The sequence below is a fragment of the Trichoderma camerunense genome (assembly GCF_050948025.1).
Source record: "Trichoderma camerunense strain CBS 138272 chromosome Unknown V8C40scaffold_11, whole genome shotgun sequence".
NCBI lineage: Eukaryota > Fungi > Ascomycota > Sordariomycetes > Hypocreales > Hypocreaceae > Trichoderma > Trichoderma camerunense.
The window spans coordinates 486,101-508,559 of record NW_028145359.1 but is presented as its reverse complement, the minus strand read 5'-3'; the positions used below and the strand labels follow the sequence as shown (position 1 = coordinate 508,559).

At 46.6% G+C, this 22,459-nt stretch overlaps 8 protein-coding genes across 8 annotated transcripts; 3 read left to right on the top strand and 5 right to left on the bottom strand.

The window, feature by feature from the left end:
- Positions 1–201: 201 nt before the first annotated feature.
- Positions 202–1,374, bottom strand: V8C40DRAFT_247876 (uncharacterized protein). The gene is made up of 3 exons (XM_083216422.1): positions 860–1,374; positions 480–796; positions 202–419 (listed from the first exon to the last, which is right to left on the bottom strand). Exons 1-3 carry the CDS (start codon positions 1,302–1,304, stop codon positions 225–227), a joined length of 957 nt encoding a protein of 318 aa, XP_083072027.1. The 5' UTR covers positions 1,305–1,374; the 3' UTR covers positions 202–224.
- A 361-nt stretch (positions 1,375–1,735) lies between these two features.
- On the bottom strand, positions 1,736–3,119 carry V8C40DRAFT_247875 (ester cyclase). Its single transcript, XM_083216421.1, has one exon. It carries the CDS (start codon positions 2,785–2,787, stop codon positions 1,927–1,929), a length of 861 nt encoding a protein of 286 aa, XP_083072026.1. The 5' UTR covers positions 2,788–3,119; the 3' UTR covers positions 1,736–1,926.
- Positions 3,120–5,744: 2,625 nt separating this feature from the next.
- V8C40DRAFT_280040 (HET domain-containing protein) lies at positions 5,745–8,378 on the top strand (the record flags this gene model as incomplete). Its single annotated transcript, XM_083221334.1, has 2 exons — positions 5,745–6,209; positions 6,264–8,378. The coding sequence occupies exons 1-2, from the start codon at positions 5,868–5,870 to the stop codon at positions 8,376–8,378; spliced, it is 2,457 nt and encodes an 818-aa protein (XP_083072025.1). The 5' UTR covers positions 5,745–5,867.
- Positions 8,379–8,427: 49 nt separating this feature from the next.
- V8C40DRAFT_34753 (aldo/keto reductase) lies at positions 8,428–9,986 on the bottom strand. Its single transcript, XM_083222870.1, has 2 exons — positions 9,277–9,986; positions 8,428–9,198 (listed from the first exon to the last, which is right to left on the bottom strand). The coding sequence occupies exons 1-2, from the start codon at positions 9,677–9,679 to the stop codon at positions 8,531–8,533; spliced, it is 1,071 nt and encodes a 356-aa protein (XP_083072024.1). The 5' UTR covers positions 9,680–9,986; the 3' UTR covers positions 8,428–8,530.
- A 673-nt stretch (positions 9,987–10,659) lies between these two features.
- V8C40DRAFT_275401 (fungal specific transcription factor domain-containing protein) lies at positions 10,660–14,544 on the bottom strand (the record flags this gene model as incomplete). The annotated part of the gene is made up of 7 exons (XM_083220703.1): positions 10,660–11,430; positions 11,491–11,810; positions 12,833–13,119; positions 13,167–13,486; positions 13,557–13,623; positions 13,749–14,365; positions 14,443–14,544. The coding sequence occupies 7 exons, from the start codon at positions 14,542–14,544 to the stop codon at positions 10,660–10,662; spliced, it is 2,484 nt and encodes an 827-aa protein (XP_083072023.1).
- A 298-nt stretch (positions 14,545–14,842) lies between these two features.
- On the top strand, positions 14,843–16,112 carry V8C40DRAFT_247867 (uncharacterized protein). The gene has a single exon (XM_083216420.1). The coding sequence runs from the start codon at positions 14,974–14,976 to the stop codon at positions 15,985–15,987; it is 1,014 nt and encodes a 337-aa protein (XP_083072022.1). The 5' UTR covers positions 14,843–14,973; the 3' UTR covers positions 15,988–16,112.
- V8C40DRAFT_34735 (uncharacterized protein) lies at positions 15,809–19,023 on the bottom strand. The gene is made up of 3 exons (XM_083222869.1): positions 18,595–19,023; positions 17,773–18,538; positions 15,809–17,720 (listed from the first exon to the last, which is right to left on the bottom strand). Exons 1-3 carry the CDS (start codon positions 18,893–18,895, stop codon positions 16,145–16,147), a joined length of 2,643 nt encoding a protein of 880 aa, XP_083072021.1. The 5' UTR covers positions 18,896–19,023; the 3' UTR covers positions 15,809–16,144.
- Positions 19,024–22,184, top strand: V8C40DRAFT_34709 (uncharacterized protein). The gene is made up of 2 exons (XM_083222868.1): positions 19,024–19,894; positions 19,958–22,184. Exons 1-2 carry the CDS (start codon positions 19,152–19,154, stop codon positions 22,122–22,124), a joined length of 2,910 nt encoding a protein of 969 aa, XP_083072020.1. The 5' UTR covers positions 19,024–19,151; the 3' UTR covers positions 22,125–22,184.
- Positions 22,185–22,459: the final 275 nt, after the last annotated feature.

Sequence of the window (22,459 nt, the reverse complement as noted above, 5' to 3'; positions counted from 1 at the left end):
TCAGACGTATGGTTACGTCTCAAATATTACTATTTAGATATATAAGGAAGAGCACTGAAAAGATAGCTTACCAATCTATATGAGAGATTATCATCTCAATATACTTGACCAGTGAAGGGTCCTACAAATCTCCATCGTACCAGTCTCGTTCAATATGTCCTTGCATGGAAAGGTTTTAATGGAAGTTATATTATTATACAGCTACTAGATAAAGACATAGCTTCTCATATAGTATCTCTAGTACTTTTGAGATTATAATTTGGTAAGCTTATTTTCAGAATGTTTTCCAAATTGCACCATTTAAGAGCCTTTCTCAGAAACCCATTGACTCCGACATTTGATAAACCTCCTTTCAACTTAATCATGTTGTTCAAACCTTCGAAATGCAGAGCTGAGGCGTTTAGGTCATTGCACATGAACTACGCCATAGTTTTATTAGACACCGTCTCTTCGCACTTGGGGAATAGCTTCTGACTTACTTCATCCGCACATAATAGTAGGGTTTTCGCAATTGTTGTCTCGGTAATAGTTGGTCCTTCTGCCGCAATAGCCTCATTTACAGACCTGATGCACTCGAGCTTGTACACCATTGCAAGTTGAGAGTACTCATGATTTGCTTGTGGTCGGTGCTCGCGAAGTGCAAGATTACGACATGAGGATAGGAATATACCAGCTAACAAGCCACTGTCCGTGACTACAAAGGGAAGCCAATACAGTCTTACACCTTCAATAAACAGGGTCTCCTCATCGCCATGGTGGCACCAAAGATGGGCATCCGGGATAACTGATGCTGCATCTAATGGAAAGTCAGTGGTATACGGGTAGAAGTCTCAAATTCATTCATCCGGCAGCCACTTACAGTAGTCGAGAAGAAAATGTTCAAACTTTGTCATTGGCCGTGCAAAGCAATGAAGTAGACCGCTGTAAATAGGAACCATTAGGTTCACCGGCCAATCTATACTCAGAAGAGAGACGTCATTAATATCCATTTGCGTTCTTCTCCTCCTCTCACTCCCCTTCGGCTGTGAGGCCGACGCGCGATGTGACGCATGGATATTCCGTGCCGCGTGTGACCGAATGCTAGAAATGGCAGCCGATGAGGTGGCATCATGAGGATGAGCTGTATTGATAAATTCCAGCCCGATCCTCTTTCTCAGTCGTCTATTTGATTGCCCAGATAGTGCTGTTTCAGCTACCGAATCATTACCACATTCAAGATTCGTCGGCGGTTGGTACCGTCTCCAACGACGGATTCGCGTCTTAAGCTGTGGCTCTTTTGCAGTTCGGTTGCTTCCTGCTCTCATGATTATGTATTGGAAACTGTCACTCAAAGTTCTCAAGTTTCTTAAAGATGTTCGTGAGGGTATCTAGTAGACGGCAGCGGTGACCATCTATCATGAACCTGCTTGATCCGAGATTCTGACTAATGTCGATATGTATGTAAGCAGAACAGAGAGAGCGCGTATCCACCTACACATTCCGAAATAGGAAATTTCGGAAATGAGTCCTAAATCCGCGTACAGTATGATCAATACATGGATGGGAATGAGTTGGCCACATAGGAGTTTCTGCGTTATAAGGTCTATATAGCAGGTATTTTCATTCTGTATCTTATGAGAGGAGTTAATTATTACACAGCGAGAGTGGAACTATAGTCTTCCGCACGACAACTTTGCGATTCTTGACCAGCAAGATGTTCGCTTTTTTTCAACTGAATAATATCCTATTTAGCGGTTTCCGGTCAAGATTTTCTCTTTCACTTTATTGTATGGCAAAAGACTCAGACGTGTAGAAACATCGTTACTGGATACAAATGAGGGTGTGGGCATTTACTATATTCCGAGATCTCTAAAAAAAAAGTATTGATGTAGACTTGTCCAAGGCCACAGCAAAGCTTTCAGGTTTAACCGATTCTTTCCCATAATATCAATGCGCAACTTCAATACCCTCATCAATGGCTTTTTCGCTCTCTACTAGCGACGTAATGGCCCCAAGTTGCCCATCTTCGTTAATGAAATGGATGACGTACTTGTATTGCTGAACGATTTGATCCGGTAAATAGTCTTTGAACGGCTTGGTGACTCGTCCAGTGACATAGTAGGCAGAGCCAACCCGTTGGTGGTCTTCATCAACTACTAGCCCGTCAAACTCCACTTTCAAGTCTGTGAGTGCGTCTTGTATAGTCAAGTTCTGTTGAATTATCTCTTCCCTCGTAATATTCTGTATGCCATTAAACAGAACATTAGGAGCGCAATATTTGACGACAGTTTCCTTTACATTTCCCTTGGTTATGCCTTCAATAACACTTGTAAATTTCTCTTTCAAGCCGGTTGTCTGTTCAGGGAGCCCATAACCATACCCTGTGTCGAATGGTGTCCGGGGAAGGCTCTCAACCTGATTCTTTATTGACTCTTTGTCCGTAGCCGTGAGAATTCGAAAAACTTTACCATCTCTATACTCGTAGATTGTAAGTTCTGAGAACTCAAATGGTCTTCCAGAGGGCTTGATTCCCATAAACTCTTGTTTGAGAGTGCCGCGCACGATCAATCGACCAAACACGAAGTTGTTGCTTTTATCGGCGAAAGCCTGGTCTAGGGTGACTTCCAAGTCGGGTATCGCCTTGAAGCCCTCTTTTGCTTGATTAACATACTGCTCGGCGGTTAGAGCGATGTGGTTTCGAGTAAGGTTCGGGTGAAGCCTGGCAGTAATTGTGGCCCAATCTTGCTTGGCAAGAGCCGCTGTATGGATGCGGAATAGGGAGACAACGTCATCCGCGGCACTGCTCATGGCGATCTGGGCGTTCTCTAACCGTTACACAGGATGCTGAAGAGATTGTTTGTGGCTAAGCGGCTGACCGAAATGGATACACGAGGCTATACTTCAGTGCATTCGTAAAGCTTCATCTGGGGGGCCTTGGCTGTCTTATACCTGAGAAAGACGAGAGCACTAAAGCGAGTATCCAGTGGGGCCAGTAAGCAGAGCTATGACTCTTTCGATCAGATTCCAAATATTCCATCTTTACTTTTCTTAGACGCGCCTTTAAGACGCACACCTCATAGCAGCTATAAGTTGTATGGCAAAGAAACGTTGAAGTAGTTTGTGATAAATGCGGTGATACGTCCAAGCTCTAAGGGGAGGCACATGTCCACGGCCCATGCTCGGGTATATGTACTTTTGAACACAACGCTAGGAGATCGCATAATGTGAGCCCTCCTGCGAGACCCCTGTATGGCGGGGGAAGAGCCAAGTACAGGTACATGCTACGGCTAGCGGCGAGCCCCTCCACGCGACAAAGAGCTTCGTGACTCCAATCCCATCATGATCTCAGACGAGAGACGTACCTCAATTATGAAGTGAATCAGTTTCTTCATACACAGTCTAATTACATATGTAGACTTTTAACCATTTATCAAGTGTGCACAGTGTTTGAGGGGCTAACCACAGAGGCATCTTAGGAAAGCTTTGTTTGTTCAGAATGTTTTCTCCTTTCTACTAGGTAGTTAACCTATAACACTATGTCAAGGTAGGTGAGGTATTTAACTGGCTAGGCACCCAGGCAAGCGACCTGAAGACTTTCTTCAACATTTGGAATAGCTAAGCGTTTTCTTCATTGGAGGGACTTTAATGTCTCGTAGAGACTGAACAACTATATTGCTACGGATCCTCTAGTTAAGACGTTAGCTGTCTCTAAACGGTCCCATTATTCTAGGATCACTAGTTGGTAACTGAAGTCGTTGGTATCCAAAAGATCAGGCCAAGCACCCAAGTTTTGGCATATATCTGTGGTTCCAGATTCATTAGCTCGTAGAAAGCAGAGTCTTCCAAGCTGCAGCTCTCACTCACCGAGCGTATGTCGATTGTTTATGTCGCGTTTACTCATCGAACAGGAGCCCTGTCGTGGCGGACTAGTGACTCTCCTAATACTTTGGCAGAGTCACAAGATTTCGTCCAGTATTAGTCTTGACTTACTCTTTATGTGTAGCCGAATGAGGTAAGATTGCTTCATTAGGCTAGAATATGTCTTCAGTAGAGATGCACCTTCTAATCCTTCCCCCCTCTTCGTATTATGATCGACGTGGGGATAAAGGCAAAGAGGTGCCCGATGTCTCAAACATGCATGCTTTGTGTAACTTCTTCTCACCTATTCTAGTATTTGACGTCACCAGTGAATTTATAACAGAGGAGTTGAAAACGATATTGATCGTTTAAAATGTTAACATGATAGAGCTACAATATTTTACGCCATTTCAGTGCTGCAGAGCATATCTGACAAAATGATCAAGCAAAATATTGAGATAACACTGAAGCCAAGGTCCAAATTCAGCCAATACGTGTCACGCTGAAATCCGATCTGAAACACACGGAAATGAAAGCTCATACCCCTGCAGAATTTCTCGTAATGTGTTCTGTAGTACTCTCTGTATTACTACTAGTACTCTTTTTGTGGATGAGGCTTCATATACATGTCTACAAATGGCCCATTACCCTCACCGCAACTTGCCATGTTAAAATCGCATATAAATAACTATTCAATACTCTTCGAAGAGTAACCATTTTCGCAATCTTCAATACCGTGTCCATCTCTTTCTTCAAAACATTAGATCTGCAATAGCATATTCGCAATCATACAATTGTCCGTCCTGCTGCCGTTCACCTTCGCTCTTCTGGCATCTGCTGTAAAGGGCGCTGGTCCAGCACCAGATCCATTTGTGAGTCGAACTCAGCCTATTAAACGGCATTGAATCAGTGCTGATCAAAGTCAATCGATATAGGCCCTTGTCTTCTCCCATGAGAACTACAAAGGCAGCCGCACCTTGATCGATAACCAGTGTACTGCCCTCGACTCTCTTTACATGTGAGTTCAATTTCGTATAAGAAGGAGACCGCAGGCTGAATTATTAGCAGTGGTTCTATATTCATTCCAACAATCAAGGATCGCACTATTAAGTGCTTCCTTTATAGGTATGTCAAACACTCTGTCGTGTCTCGAGTTGGTGTTGACTGATATCATGCAGTGACGAAGATTGCACTCATGACTCGGTAGTGATCTCTTATGCTATCTCCGAAACGAGTATCCCCACCAAGATCTCAGACCAGATAATGGCGGCCGAATGCCTTTATTTCTAAATATTTACCTGGATAACACGATCCGTCGGCTAATATCAGTATGAATTTGGAAGTAGATCCAAACGTTTATGGCTGTTGTTTTCTGAGTTGGTTGAAGACATGCACATGATGAAAGTGACCTGTGGACGGGATTGATATACCAATTCTAAGGCCTTGTTATATGTGCCACACTCACAGGTATTAAATAAATCTGAGATGAGCTCTTAGCCCCGCATTCGATTCTAGGTATTTGCCAGTCATTACCCTCCAACTTTTCTTTCTTTTGTTCTTAACATCCGGCATTCTGTAGCTTTATTTACTGGGCGTAATATAGCTCTATGAATCTGGATTTGCCGTTGGTCGCACCCAAGTGGCGACGTCCTATCGGATATGAGCCTAGCATAAAGCCTCATGTCACTTTAATTTGCACAGGATAAGCATACAGCGAGCAGCTACCAATGAAAACACCATTTCTCCATTGATGTGCGTTGTGTGAAGGCGGTGTTGGGGCCTCGGAATCTGATTGGTCATGTTATTGCGCTGCATAGCCACCAGCTGCCTGTTCGGAGGCTGACGCCTGAACAAAAGATGCGCGGTATTAGGCTTCCCTTTGGGCTGAGAGGGAGTAGATCGGCATCATTGAAGATTCGGATTTTCTAAAACGTTCTTGACTATACCCCGCATTGTTTCTCACACAGATTTTTTTGGTTTTAAATTGACACGAATTACTACATACCGCCATGAAATAAGCCATTGTAAATATGGACACCTTACGCCATCGAAGGCCTGATAACCCCTTATATTCACTGCCTGCGACATCGAGTACAGCCAATCTATCTACAGAACTTGGATTTTTCCGTTTAATTGACCTATATCCGGGTCAATGGAACGATGAGATCCACTGTACGCTCAAGTATTATAATCGAATTCGCGATCGATATCCTCCATATAAGGCCCTTTCGTATGTTTGGGGTCGTCCCAGGCGAAACCCCCCAGAGATCCTGGTCAATGATTACAAGATCAAGGTGACAGCCAACCTTGAAACTGCTCTAAAACATTTGAGAGATCAAGAAGAGAGAGTCACTCTATGGATTGATGCATTGGTGATTATGCTACTACCAAACCAAGCAGATAGTCAACTACTAATCGATACATAGTGCATTGACCAAAGCAACACCGAGGAGCGATCATCGCAGGTTGCTCAGATGCGTGAGATCTATAGCAATGCTAACGAGGTGATAATATTTCTCGGTAATGGGCTAGACTACAGCAAGCAACATTCCAAATCATCTGGAGATTTACGTCCGCTCAAGAGATTTGATGTTGGCACCCTGGATGCGTCCGCTGCAATCGATGCTTGGAAGGCATCGCCATTGAAGACACCGGTTCAGGCCCATGAAGTATTTTCTTTTCTGACCGTGGTGGCCCAGTGCCTAAGCTGTTCGGATTTATTTAAATTTCTGGCAGATTTCCCGCAAGATCATTTAACACAACTTTCTGAAGCATTGCGACGCACATTACTTGTATCCTGGTGGGATCGGATATGGGTAGTTCAAGAAGCAGTCGTCGCTAAACAGCTCACCGTGAGATACGGTAATGTGGAAATCTCATGGGAGTTACTAGTTGAAGTTGCAACTGTCCTACATGACTGGGAATCTTCATACGCAGGCCATCCTAGCTATATTCCCACCAGCGACTTGAAAGTTTTTAACCTTTTCTCGCGTGTCTCCAACTTGCATCATTTCCGGGAGAATTGGAGGATGTCTCAAGAAACTGATCTCCTATCGCTCATGAGGTATTTTGGACACCGCAAGGCCTCTGATGATCGAGACAGAGTCTACGCTCTTCTAGGGCTGTGCAACCAAACAACCGCTATTCGGCCTGATTACCGGTTAGATGTGAAGGAAGTCTTCATGGCGCCAATAATTGAGACAATGAGAAATACCAAGTCTCTTTCCGTTCTGTACGGAGATCACAGTCGCAAAACGAGACGAGACATACCATCTTGGGTTCCAGATTGGAGCACAGAGCTTGATGAGAACCAACGCCAACGAGCTACTCTTTCTTCTCTTTTCAATGCCAGTAAGGGAGTAGCGCCAATATTTATTACGGACACGAGCAAAACCTTCAAACATGAATCCATTAAACGAGAGATGGCTTTACTCCTTGACTCACTAAAAGCTGAAGTCGACACGCGAGCTCTTCTTCGCGAGGAACTTGCACAGAAGCTACGATGCTTGAATACCAAATCTACTTCGCCCGAGATAGAAGAGATTAAGCACCTCTGCGAGGCTTTGGCAGATTACTGCCATAAAGACGGTCGTAGAGATCTGCCAAAGTATGGCCTTATTCATCATTCTGGTCATTCTCTAGCAGTTCATGGCATCAAGATTGCAACAGTATCCAAAATCGCAGAACCACTCTATGCATCATCTGATCGAAATTCAACGGTCGAGGTACTTAAAAGATGGCGGGAGATGGCTCTGACTTGGCCAGGAGCATATTTTCGTAAAAATTCTGCAAAAGAAGACTTTGTGAAAACCATCTTGTCCGATGCCGCTGATTTTGGACGTGCATGGCTGAAACGACTCAACACTAAGGATACAAAGGCCCTCCTATGGTGGCTTGACCGAACGATCTCACCAAATTCTCGAGAGCAAGATGAAGATCGGTACTGGTCACATATCAACACTATATTTGGGCATTTCGGTCATTTTACAGATATTATGAGACTCTCAGCAACCAACCGAACATTTTTCTCGAATGAACCGGACTATAAAGACTGGAATCGGGCGACATTTGAGCCTGTTGGTTTGGGCCCAATGCTAATAAAGGAGGGCGATGAGATTTATATTCTGCCAGGCAGCAACCTACCACTTGTTCTACGACCCGTATCACACTGCAATTCTCAAGGCCATTCTGGACTCGTCCGGAAATATCAACTGGTTGGAGATTGTTTTATGAAGGGTGTAATGGATGGGGAGCTGGGTTCTACTGGTGGAAATATCCTGGATTATTTGGACTACTTGAATAAACAGTCCTATGGATATTGGAGGGGTTTTGGACATTCACGATCTGCTCTGGATCAGCAGTTCTCTGAATATATGAGGTCCTCTGGATCCGAGATACCCTCTGGAAAATGGAGATTTTCTGAAAAGGGAATGTCTTTTGAAGCTGGTCGATATTTTGCTTCTCCTGGAGATTACCACAGCGCTTTGTTTGAGAACGTTGAAGCACGAGCAGGAGACTTAGTTGCCTTGGAAATAGTATAAAATATAGGAATTGTCTTCAGTTACATTGACTTAGCTAATCCAAGCAAAAGCATCTAAAATTTTGTCTTGTGGACAAGATTGTTCCTATAATAATCCAAGACATCTTCTTGACTGGCCACAGAACCCCCTGTCATATCCTCGATCATGGGAAGCTAAGTATGGCCGACAATGTTCTTTGGCACATAAGGCTCCTCCAAATACTTGATATCGTCAGCTGTCAGCTCTTTTCCGCGTAGATCGCATGCTTCTTCAAGTCTCAGCAATGAGTTCAGACCAACAACTGGTACTGCTCCTTTGCTGCGAAGCCAAGCAAGGGCGACTTGGCTCATCTTCCACTCTTTTTTGGAGGCCAATTCCTCTACCCGCTGGATAATCGCTTCGTCTGCCTTGGTAAGGCCGTTGCCAGTTGGCGAAGGCATCTGTGCTCTCACGGATGTTGCGTCTCCGAGTGGTTTTGCCAATTTACCACCAAAGTTGGGCGACCATGGCATGATTCCCACTCCTGTTTCATTGCAGTATCTGTTCATCTCTCGCTCTTCTTCGCGATAGCACAGGTTATAGTAGTTTTGCATGCTGATGAACTTGCTCCAGCCATTCTGCTCAGCCACGGATTGCATGCGCGCAAATTGCGTTGCCCACATCGAGGAGGCGCCAATGTATCTTATTTTCCCAGACACGACTAAATCGTGTAAAGCTCTCATCGTCTCTTCAACTGGCGTGGAGGGGTCGAATCGGTGTATCATAAAGAGATCGATGTAATCGGTTCCGAGACGTTTAAGAGATGCATCGACTGCCCTGAATATGGCGTTGCGAGAGAGACCTACGCCAACACATGATTAGCTTCTTGTATCTAGCCTCATAATTCAACAGCAATGTCATATAGCTAGTGATAACGTACCTGATTGGTTCACATAATCCTTCATCTGTGACATCTCTTGCTGCCACGGACCCGTAAAAATATCGGGCTCATCGGTTATGGCGAGAAAGCACTTGGTCATGATGACAACTTTCTCGCGTGGAATATTATGCTTCTTCAGTGCTTTTCCGATAACCTGCTCACTAATGCCATTCGAGTAAAGGTCTGCCGTGTCCCAGGTGTTTAAACCTCGATCATAGGCCGCCTTGAGAATCTCAATGGATTCATCTTCGTCGAGCACCCACGGCATCCATTTAGAAGAGCCCAAGGACATCGCGCCGAGTATTGGTACAGAGACTCGGAGGCCTGATGTGCCGAGCCTCACATACTCGACACGACTTTCGTCAAGGCTCTTCTGGAGCGCTGGAGGCAGTGAGAAAGCCATTGGTTCTGCGGGGAAAGAACGAATAAGATGGACTGTAATTTTGCTCTTTTAAAACAGATTGTATGTCAAGATGAGAGATGTTCGAAATAGACGTTGTTGTCTTGTCAAAAACTGTAGAAACCATCGCGTCGTCCAGACCTTTTATACACATTCCGACTAACTGTCTCCTGAGATTTTGAGACTTTTAACATCCGATAACTCCGTAACATGCATTTTAGCTCATACCCTGCAGTACAAATTTGTAGATGGTGTTAACTTGCCATTGTTCAATATTGCTTCCAGTCTTTCTTCTTCGGTCATGTCGAACTTCTTTTACTAATTCTTGTTCCTGGTAGCTGAACTGACAAAGAGCGAAGTATGGAGACCTCGCGCGTTTATCCAGAAACGGTTTAGCTCCTTTCCAAGAATGTCTAGTGAAATCCCGGAGGAATCGAGTAGATCACACTAAATTCTGCAAGGTCGTGAAGATACCCGCAAATAGACTGAGACCTGAAAATCGGACCATAATCCTCTGCAACCTTGTAAATGAAGATTACAAATCTGTGGTCGCAGTATCACATATGAGAACAGCTACAGACATAATAATGCAGTATTGTAGCACACATGTTAAGCTTAAGCCCGTTACTCCCGCCATCTCCGTATCTTGGAGCAGATCTCTCGTATGAAAGGGGAACACCTGATTGCCAGAGGTATTTGGTCCCGAGGACCTTCTATGGATGGGCTTCAGCTGTGGTGAGTATGAGCTATGTCGGGGGCTAGGAGAGAGACTGAAGAAAGACTGGTGATTTAATTATCTACAGAGGATGCGATTGTCAATAATGCAGTGAAGTTATGTTCTTAGACATAAATATTGTGTTGATGTCTATCCAATTAGCCTACTCTGTGGATAATACTCGCGACCTCAGTCCCATCATAATTTACCATTAGTATGTTAAAGAGTTACCCAAAGCTTCGAAATCCCATCATGGTTGTCCAAAAGATCAAAACTTGAACTCCCCATTGTCACTGACGGATTCAAGGAGCGTGTGCCCCAAAGATCGTGCAACGGCCTTCAAGGCACCCTTCAACCAAGTCTTTTCCGGAGGCTCGACGGCATCGACGCTCACGGCCACAGTTAATGGCCATGCTAGTAATGCAGCTACACTCGGGTGAGGCTCGTCAAGAAATGTGGTAGCCTTAGCACCTCTAACAGGGGCCTGAGAAGTGAGAGAGAACTCTACTCCACAGCGTAGATCGACAGCAAGATTGTTAATGTTAACTTGACATCTCTGCATATTCGTTTCCGCCAAAGAGCCATCAGATAGCGACTGGAGTGCAAAGAAGGCTCGTTTCTGAATGCTATTTGTGATTAGACGAAGAGCGCGGTATCGATTCCATATTGCTGCATGGCCAACCGAAGAATAAGTATGCGAAGGTGTGTTTGCACGGGAATCCACTGCGCTCAAACTCGGCTGTGAGCGAGTGCGGCTGATTTGGAACCTCCAGTCTTGAGCAAGCCCCAATGGCCATGAAGCAAGATCATAATCGAGCGCGTATGCTTCCATTGCGATCGACTTAACATTTTCGATGAGTTCTGGGTCTGTCCCATCCATATCTCTCACGAGAGATATCGATTTATTCCTCAAAGTCAAAACACGGATTATGAGCGAGTCCAACTCCAATTCGTGACCTTCTTCGCCCCAGTCCGAGCCATCTTCTAACCAAGCCGGCATTGCCCCTCCGCGGAGGATGATGATACGAAGCTGCATGGGCTACAGGTCAGCGTACGCCCTGCATAAAATTTCGTGATGTCAATTGCTAGATTTACTTACACACTTTTGTCGAATCGCCTTGTCCAACTCTGTATCTGCTGCGAAGCCTCTCTCGCGGCGTGTACTGAGCAGGCTGGCCGCGCCCTTCTCATGGCAGACGCTCTTCCAGAAACGGGAACCGACGGCGTCAGGAGGTGGTGCCGTATATTCTCTGGCAAAGTACATGATGTTCTCATAGCCGCCCATTAGCATCATGGCTAGCATCACCTGATATATCGTATCACTCGATATTGTACTCATGGCGTTCTGGATCTCCTCCACGGCCTTTGCGTATACTCTTTGGGAAAGGCAAAGGGCTGGTCTCACATCCCTTTTTCGTCCTATTAGGGCATGCGAATAGGCCTCCAATGCGAGACGGAGACAAGAGTCCGGCTTAGCCAACTTCCAATGATGAAGAACGTGCGGACTGTATTCAGGGCCGCCATTCCCTAGTATATGCCTCTCCGTAGAAACGCTATCTGCAAAATAATAGAGTGCGTGCATCTCTAATGGCAGTGATAGCGCTGGCTGTATTCTGCTGTTATTCGATACCAGTGAAAAAGCTGAGCCTGAGCCCATAAGCCCCGGTGCTTGGCTGCCGCTTGTCTTAGGTGGACGTCGCTGAAGGCCCATAGCGAACGCGTTTTCGCTCCTAAAGTGCAAACCTGTCTGCTCATCCGAGTTCCAGGTGCATCTTCTGTCGCCGGTCCGACATCTCTGACACAGAGGTCTCGTACAATCACACTATTTTTATCATCAATTGTCAAAATTTAGTTTTCCATGACAGAGATGATTTTAATTCATGAATTACCTTGACTTTGCGTTTTCGGCATGTTTGGCACCCCGGGCTCGGGAAGACCATTTTTACTGGATCAGGACAGACGTACTCTAGAGTGATAGAGATGTACAATAGGCAAGCATAAGATCAGATTCCCAAAAGCAATGAAGCAACATATCAAAGTTTAATAGGCAGCCAGGATCTAACGTGGTGCAAACCCGGATGGTAGTCATTCTAGCAAGGAGATACGCCGGCGTTAAGGGAATTAGGCGTGGCTGATCCTTGGTCCGTACCTAAAGTCGGACAACATTGAGCCTACGGAGTACAGCCCACCAAAATGCCTGGGGAATAGTGAAGTGGGGGATAAGTTGTCAAGATGAGGCCTCAAATAAGAAGTATTTCCAACCAGATGGGAGTTGGTTTATGATCATCATTATGCATTGGATTGATACGACTAGTTGTAATAGCGACAGATAATACTCAAGGTGATTGTAGGATTTCTCTGGCTTCGAGTATCTCTATAAAGACACCTATTTCAACTCTTGTTAGATAGGCGGCAGCAAATTCACGGGACATTAGGCTCACCGGCTGCTTGCCAGCGCCGCTCGAGGCGTCTAAGTGCTTTCACAAGCACATCTCTTGTCGCGATGGTGCTTTGCGGCTCGGATTGGCCCAGAATGGCAGCCATATAAATGCAGTGAAGGAAGAAGGGTGAGATGCTCTCCAAACTGCTAGTTGGGTCGGAAAGGAGATCTCTGCACCGCTCGACGATTGTTACCCTTGTCGATTCGACGGCGGTTAATGTCTGCTCGTCCCACCGCATATGATCGCCTTTGCAGGCCTTAGAGTGGTTATAGAGTGCAAGGAGAGAACTGAACGTGTGAGTGGACCATTATATAGAGTGTTTATGTATGCTTACCTGTAGCAAATCATAAGCTGTTCCTCGATAGGAACTGCCCACTTCTTAGCTTCGGTCACTGCGGCATCGATAAGTGAGGCTATCGTGCGGCCAAGTTGTGAGGATTCTTTATCTTGCCGTAGGTTCAACGACGATCCAAGTTCGAGACACTGGGCTTCTGAACCTATTTCAGAGCCCATTTCAGAGCCATAGTTATGGGATGTGTGCCACAGCACTTTTCCTAGCAGTCTAGTGGCCTGTGCGATCAAAGCAGGACAGCCTTGATCACGCCGCCCGAGCTTGTTGGATCCAAAGCTGTTGGCGATGGCTGTTTCCTGAGACTTGACAAAGATTAGCATCGATGTCGAGGCCGTGCGCTAGATGTTGCCACCGTACATCATCATGGACGACCATACTATCATCATCTGGTGGATCATGGACGGAGGCGAGCCGACTTGGAGAACCGAGATTGAGATATCTACATCGCTATTAGGCTGGTAACCAATATGAATGGCCTTGGGAGTTGTGGGGGGAATGTCTAGAGATCTAGCTACTGGGTGGGAGGGGGTTTATGGAATTGAGAGGGATCCAAAATGGTAATACCTGTCTAGGAGAATAACGGCCCACCAAAGTCGCCTGCTCTCTTCGAGTTCGCTGCGATTATATGGAGGGCGCAGCTTTAAGGTGTTTGGTCCGCCGAAGCCCAACGCCTGGCCGTAGCGTGTACAAGCACCCACGGATAAAAATGCGGATGGGTAGATGGCATGATTAATCTCGTACAGAGAGATGAGTAGGCCAGCTTCCAGGCATTCAACAGACAACACACCTGCCATCTCCAAGTTTAGAAATCCCTGCTTGGCTGCAAGATGAAGGTCGGTGCGGGTTCCGTTTCGTGACGACTCGGAGGGTGCCGAGGTGATGAGTCTCATGCAAAGGAGAAGCAATGCTACATCCGCGGGCAACTCTGTGGGCGTTTTCCCCAATAACCTGCCGCGGAAGCGCTCTTCATCGAGAACAGGCAGCCATCTGTGGACTCCATTGAAGAAGGCCGAGACGTACGAGTCTTGCTCCGCCAAGGTTGCTCCAATGAAGACAGTGGGAAACGCACTGGTCCCGGGACAGGCTGTCGGGATGTGGATACGATGCTGTCGGAAGACGTCTCGGTCAACAAAATAGACAGATGGGAACTCTACCTGCGGCGCCCATAATTCGTTGGCATTCTGGAGTTCACATGGATGGTCGGTATGGAGGAGGCCGGGAGTTGGGGGTAAGCCGTTATTATCAGCCACAGCATCACGATCAATCCGACTAGAAGAAATCTTTCGCGATACTTTGCCTGTCCGCCCCGGGTAGACACACTCGCAAGATCGGCTACGATGTTATTTCGGCGGTCAGTCATCTGAATGTACCTAGGGGCCGGTCTCCCCGCCTTTGCGTGGTTCGGACGCCTTACATTGAACACTGTGAGCACTTTGGCGTCGCTTTGTCGCATTTCCGTTTCTGCACTTTGCAGGATACACACGCCGTTACCATTATTCAGATTGGGTTCTTCTCAGACTGTGATACGTTGCGAAATGTGAAGTCAGGGGAGGCAAAGTCTAGACAACAGCAGCGGCCGAGGACATGTGAGAGATGCCCGCGGGTGGACCCACAAATCTCCGCGGCCGCGGGAATCCGATGCTTCAACCAAAGTCTCCCAGAGTCTGACCCTTATTGTCATGTTATACTCTGCAAATGCAGTCTCCTTGTATTAAAGATACAAAACTATTTAAACATCAATTACCTTTACAGATGAGGTTTCTGTCCAGCAAAGTCTGGCATCGCCACGATGCCTCCTGTAACCTGGAGGGAGTCCTTCCCACCCAAGCCAAGCTTTACTGAAAAGGATATCCCGGACCAGTTTGGCCGCGTCTTCATTATTACAGGTGGCTCGTCTGGGTGTGGCTTCGAGACCGCAAAGGCTGTGTACAATCTCAATGGCCGTGTCTACATTGCCGGCCGCTCCGCGGAGAAGGCAGAGGAAGCCATCCGTAGGATCAAGTCCGAACCGGCTGCTCCTCACCCGACTGTCAAACGAGGCCGAGGCGAGATCTTCTTCCTCCGTCTTGATCTCAACAACCTAAGTACCATCAAGGCATCTGCCGCCGAATTTCTATCCAAGGAGTCGAGGCTGGACGTGGTTTGGCACAATGCCGGACTCGGCGGGGCGCCGTTCGGAAGCAAGACTGCTCAAGGCTTCGAAACGCATCTTGGCGTCAACGCGCTCGGCCCGTTCCTATTTCAGCACTTCTTAACACCCATCTGTCTTGCGACAGCCGCACGCTCTGATGCTAACCCTGGCCACTCAAGAGTTGTCTACGTTTCGTCTTCGGGTCATCGAGCGGCACCCAAGCCCGACGGTGTTAACTGGGATGACTTGAACATGCACGAGTTAGGCGGCTTCAAGGGAGCTATGACCAAATACCCTCAGAGCAAGGCCATGCTGGTCATGTTTGCGCATGAGTTCGCCCAGCGCTTCGCAGCGCAAGGTCTCCTATCACTCTCACTCCACCCAGGATCCGTCAAGTCCGAATTCCAACGCAACCAACCCGGACTTGTCAAGTGGTTGACATCCCCGCTACTGTACGAACAACATTACGGTGGCCTCACTCTGCTGTTTGCAGGCTTCGCTGATGTCGACAATACAAAGATGCTCGAGCAGGGCGGGAAAAACGGATCCTATGTCGAGCCATGGGGGCAATGGGGAACTGGGGCCGACTATGTCTTCGACGGACTTGTAAATCGTGGTACAGGAGAACGCTTGTGGAAATTGTGTGAGGATCTGTTGAAGGATTGGATGTAATCTATGGGCAGAGGCTCTATAAAGTGAAAGGTATCATGGACAAATAATATTAGACCCAACATCTGTCAACTCTAACCTAGCTTAAGCTTTAAAACCGCCCGCGTTCTTGTATTTCTCGAAAGACCAAAAATTTAGCTCCTAACTTGGTTTGCAATAACTAAAAATAAGTCCAGTCGTCATTACTAAAAGTAAAGTCATCCTGTATATCTGGTAATGGCTCTTCAGTGAGTTGATCTGGGTCATGATGGCTATTATCCTTAGGTATATGATCCGAGGTGTTACTTTCCTTCAATATAACATTAGTAGGCCTTTGCTGTCGCTCCCATAGCAAGTGACGACGCAGGGACTCTGTAAGCTCAGTCTCAAGCATATGGCGACGCGTTGTGCGCGGCGAGAGAGCAGCTTGGTCCTGCGTATCGCCAGCATTGCGAACAATGGGGATCCCTTGTGTCAACGTGGGGGTAGGGCTTATAGATCCCTCAGTCGCGAGGGTAGTGTTTATGGATCCCTCCGTCGCGAAAGGAGCCTCATCAGAGTCTTTTAGTGAGCCTTGTAGCGAGAGGCCAGTGGAGGCTGTTTGCAACTGAGGAATAGCCGAGGCCGATTGCGAGGCACGATCACCTTGGCTTTGCAAACGCTTATTCTGTTCCATCATCAAGGTAAGGAGAGATCCTCGCGGGGTCGGGCTGCGCACAAGGCTGGCTCGTTGGAATAACGTGTCATCTACGTTCCGTTGGCGGTTGTCCTGTATGGGTATTCCCTGGGTAGATAGCGCGTCATTGTCAACGGTACTCTCGTCAGTGGACTCAGCATCAGAGCCCATGAGAGTCTCCTCGTTCGTATCTCCAGTATCCGCAGTCAATACTTCAAGAACAGGTGCTTCAAGCTCGGCCAAGACCTCGCCTTGACGAGGCACGTCGCCCCACTTCCCTAGGTCTTCAGACTCGGGAGGAATGACTTGTTGAAGACCATCATCATTCGATCTTCTAGTGCTATTATCTTGGTAGGATGGAATTGTTGGGGATGTAAGAGGGTCAGGTCCCACGCTCGTGTGATCGTTCAAGATACTCGAGGGCGGTAGATCCTCGTCGCGGGATGAAGAGAAGGCGTCATCACTATCCACAACATCGCTGCTTATCTCCATAGTGACAGATTGATCGGTTTGTCGGGAAGCTATCCGAATTGTAAGGGCCATCAGTGCTTGCAAGTGAGAAGCAATATGCCGAGTCATAATCTTGGCTCCTTGCAAACTAGATTCCGTCGTAAAGTTGTCTGTATGTGCATGAGGCTTTGGAGAATTTCTGTCAATACTTGTTCGTGTAGTTTTATTACTGTTTCCCTCTAATGGCTCTCCGGCTCGTTTCTGCGAGACAACCTTCGTTTTTGGATCCGTCTCTTGAATCTGAAAACAACAGAGAGGACACTCATTCAGTGATCGGCATCCAGAAATCTTACTTCGTCGTGAGATGATGTGAATCTGTTCGGCAGAAAATTGGTCAATATGCGTCTCTCGCATATGTGAAAGAAGACTCTCCGGGTCTCCAAAAGTGTAGTGATCATCTTCACATATAGCACATATCCATGAAGGCATCAAGTATACATCTTGATGCCACCGCTGACCGTGAGTTTGCATGTGATCATACCAGTCTTCAAAGGTTGAGAATCCTGCGGAAGACCCAGCACACCCCTCTGAGAGACATATGTAGGGCTCCAAATCACGATCCACGTGTCTCCTGCGTCTCAAGATTAGACCTCCTGGCTAAAACAGGTTGAGTCCATTCTTACCTCCAACTCATGGGATCTAGATCCTCTCTGTTAAGTGGCTGGGCGCACCATTCGCAAACTACCAGCTCAACGTCTGATTGATTCGGTGGCCGTGGATAATTGTCATATTTGATTTGCGTAGACGATGTCTTGCGAGTTTTGGAGCTTGGACGCCATATATGGTTTATCCTGGATCGGAAGAGACCCGTGTCTAGTGAGGATAGGTCAGAGAATGCATTACGCGGACCTATGAGATGAGGCAACGAGTCCTGTGATATATGAGTAGATGGCGGATGGTGTGAAAAGTGTGAAATATGTTCCGTAGGAGCTGCCTCCCCTTGCACTGTCTCATCTTCAGGGATATCAGCCATTTGCTGTGGTTGCCCGTCCCGTCGAGTTGCTAGAGCAAGTTGTCGAGACTTGAGAAATACTATCCTTGCTAGCCTGTCCGTCATGGACCTTGCGAGGCGACTCCGTAAGGATTGGTGTGCGTTGGGGTAAAGGACTTGGACCATGGCTGTGAATAAGTGTTCAAAATCTTTCACATTGACATTTTGAGCGAAGAGTTTTACTCGATGATTGAGATTCAATCTGGCTGACTGTCGGATCGCAACACCCAGTCGATTGAGTCGATCAAGTGTTTCCTCAATCTCAGTCAAGCTCCCCACACTCAATTCCAAGGTTTCTTCTGTGTCTTGAGTTCTCTCCACACCCGATTTCAAGGTCTCTTCTATATCTTGAAGTTTTATCTCGGTATCATGAGTGGCGGCAGCACTCGAAGACTCAACTGCAATCCCAGTCAGGAGATATTTACATGAAAAGCAAGCGAGTTAATGCACAAACATAACGATAGAGCTCTCCTCAACAACCCCAATAGACGTAAAACAATATCCCGAATATCATGTAAAATCTGAAGTCTTCTGTCGAGGGACTGACTGGGGCGTGCGAAAACACCCAAGTAGGCTGTCCATAGTGAGAACCGTTGCTGGTATTCCGCTAGAAGACTTGCGACTAGAGGCGAGTGTCCTTGAGAAAGATGTTTTTTAAACAACTCCTCACATTCACAAGCCAGATTGTAAATGCGATCCTCAGACTGCGGCGTTAGCGGCATAACGAAGATGAGGAAGCCAAAATTAGGCACCATATTCAAGACAATTCCCAGCTGATGACCAACGTATTGTCACATCATTGGCGAGTTCGTCCTATCGGAGTAATAATACCCCGCATCTCCAAGAGGACTTGGTCAGCCTCAGCCTAGTTGAGTCCTATTTGCTCACATTATGCGTAGCTACATGAGTCTTTTTTGAGAATTGAGTCCAGGCCGTGGCAAATGATTCGTTCTTGATTTTAATCATCACCTAGGCCTCTTATCAGATGTAGGTTTGGACTTCCCGAGTACAATGCCATACTTATCTGAGCTCCACGAGTGGGACCTGCTACAACGATTAGGAGCCCTCTTGATAGACAAGAAAGCCTATTGCGATGAGTTACCCGAGACATGGGATAGGGCCCCAGAGTACAGCGATCGTGCCTATTATGAGGTGATGGCGCTAGAGACTGAGCTGCGCCAAGTATTCCTTCTCCGGGAGTCTGACGTCCAACTGGCTGATCACGACCTGCAGCCGTGCTGGTCTCAGCTTAGGAGTGTGTGCAGCTTATTAAATAATCTCGTGGATATCGAATTTCGGTCAAATGAGGATTTACACAGCAACTCCTCATACCCGCACCTCTGGGAGTTGATATATTTCCTTGATGGACTCGAACATCAAGAGGCCTTTGACCTGGTTGGTGGCCCGAACCATACCCTATTCAGTTATCGACCCGAAAGTCGACGAGAAGATTTGAAAACAATCACTAGCTTCAACAAGTATATGGCCCAACTATTTGCCAATCAATTCAGACCAATGGTTGGATCCAGTCGAAGCGTCAAGAGTACGCCTTGGAAGAATACACAATTCCGAAGTCGGGCGTCCGCTGTCTTCCACCTGCTTTTTGAACGATTTACTTGCGAAATCAGCCATGAGATCTTGTTAAAGGTATCAGAGGAGATAGCAGAAGCGGGTCGGCTACCCGAACTTCAATTGCTTTTATCATCTTGCTCTAACTCTGGAACTTGGCAAGAAACACTTTGCGCCCCGGCCGAGTGAGTACACCCTTCATTATTTCTCGGCTAGGCTGTGAAACTGTGATGCTAACTACCAATCAGAGATAGAAAGGCCATCAAAGAACTACGGGACATTTGCCTGGAACTAAAGCAGTTTCAAGGTCAAGGCCAGGAGCTCCACCTTTCCATCCAAGAGCATCAGCTATTTGGAGTTTGGGCTTGGCAGACAATGGCAAAGCCACCCCTAAAAACTATCCAAAAGCTTTCACTTGACGAACTTATTACGAATGGAAATTTTAAGCCTTTAAGCTGCCACTCACTCATTAGCAAACCGTCCCTCATCCGATATAATCTCAAGGAAAAGCGAACATTGGCTGTGAAGCTCGGATTTTGTCTCCTTGACTTTTTTGACTCCCAGTTGGACTCGAAAAGGATCCATTTTCTTGTTCCGAATGACGGTCGCCCCAACAAAGATCTATTGTATTTGTCCTTCTCTTCAAAGTTACAAGACTCAGATGAGTTTCGCGACTTCCGAATTGGGCATCCCGTCTTGCTTTCATTCGCTAAACTGTTGATTGAAATTGAAGAAGGAGACAACCTACCGCTTAATATTGACTCTCACTATGGGGAACAAAACACGCAAACCTGGGCAAGACTTTTTGAGTGTGTCGAGCGCATGGAAGTCGAGCGAAACGACTCTTACATAGAGGCAGTCGTGGGATGTCTAAATGTACATCGCCAGATAGCCAAAAGCCTCCGAGATGAGATTGCCAGTGGAGAAAACATAGATATGAAAATAAGAGAGGAGCTATACCAGCACATAGTTCGAAAACTTGAACTCTCTCTGGTGGAATGCACGACTCGGAAGAGAGAACGATCAGAGTCCCCTGAGCCTCTTCCATCGAAACTATCCTTAGGACCTGCGTCAGCCCGACGTAATGTATTATTTGATAGTGATCCGGATGATCAAGGAAAGAGACGAGAACTCTGGCCAAGTTCGAAGCGGAGTCGTACAATCGCAATACCTAAAGCAACAAACATCTCAACAATAGTTTTCAGGAAAACGACGACAAACTCCACCGATCCTGGTACATTGAACAAACGGGATAGTTTTCTCAGCCATGGCACTAAACTCTTTCGAAACACTGGGCCATTCTCTGAAAAGATCAGTGAGCAGATCGCCACAATCTCTAGTCGTCCCTTGAGCCGTGACGAATTTGAAGTGGCCATCATCTGCGCGCTACCCCTCGAATACGACGCTGTGTGCCTCTTGTTTGACTGCTTCTGGGACGAAGATGGTGGTGATCCATACGGCAAGGCAAAGGGGGATCTTAATACATATACGACTGGGCGCATGGGAAATATTGATGTCGTTTTCGTTCTTTTACCAGAAATGGGCAAAGCAAGCGCAGCAGGAGCTGCCGCTAGCCTACGTTCTAGCTACACTGCACTAAAACTTGTTCTTCTGGTGGGAGTATGTGGCGGCGTTCCCCATCCCAACGGGAAAGGCGAGTTGCTCCTGGGCGATGTCATTATTAGTCGAACTATTGTACAGTACGACTTGGGAAGACAATATCCGGAAGGGTTCAGACCTAAAGAAGGCATTGAAGCCAGCCTAGGCCGACCAACGAAGGGAATTCGAAATATGATTTCCCGGCTGGAAACGTTACGTTGGCGCCAAACGCTAGAGCAGCGTGCAAAATATTTCTTGGGGCAAATCCAGAAGCTGCCCGAAGAAAGACGGCCTGACCGCGATTATAGATACCCTGGATCTCACAAGGACCGCTTGTTTCGAGCAGACTACCAGCATAAACACCGCCTTGAAACCGAGTGTCTCTGCTCTCATAGTCGCACTAACGTAGACCCTATCTGTGTTTCTTGTCATAACTCATCATGTGATGAACTTGGCTGTAGTGATGAGTACCTCGTGAAACGAACTCGCTTAGAGAGGAAGAAACGGCTAGAGAGTGAAAATCGACCGGAAGAAGCTCAAGCGCCATCAATATTTATCGGCCGCATTGGTTCTGGTGACACGGTCTACAAGTCAGCTGAACAGCGTGACATTATTGCAAGTCATTATAATGTTCTTTCATTAGAGATGGAGGGTGCAGGAATTTGGGACGAGCTGCCCTGTATAGTGGTTAAGGGTGTGTGTGACTATGCGGATAGCCATAAAAATAAGATCTGGCAAAACTTTGCTGCAGCTACAGCTGCAGCTACAACAAAGGCATTGTTGGAACAGTACATCAAAACTGATAGTTTCTTCTAAAGAAAGAATGTTGATAATAATAGAAAATGCTTGACTAGAAGAGAAGAATTAATAAAGAAGTAAACTGATGAAGAAGAAAATGCATACACAGTCTATATAAGCAGAGAATTGCTGATGAGAGTATCCCCACCCGGATATGTGACCACCAAACTAATCCTCAAACATATGCTGTGATATTACTTGGCAGAATCCATTGCGCCGGCAATTGTATATATCAGCCTATGAACTCTTCCCAGGTGCCTTCATGGTGCGGAAGTCCGCAGTGACTAACACATCTAGGGAAATACATCTTATACGCATGGCTGAGCTGCTTACTACGAGGGATGCTAAAGGCG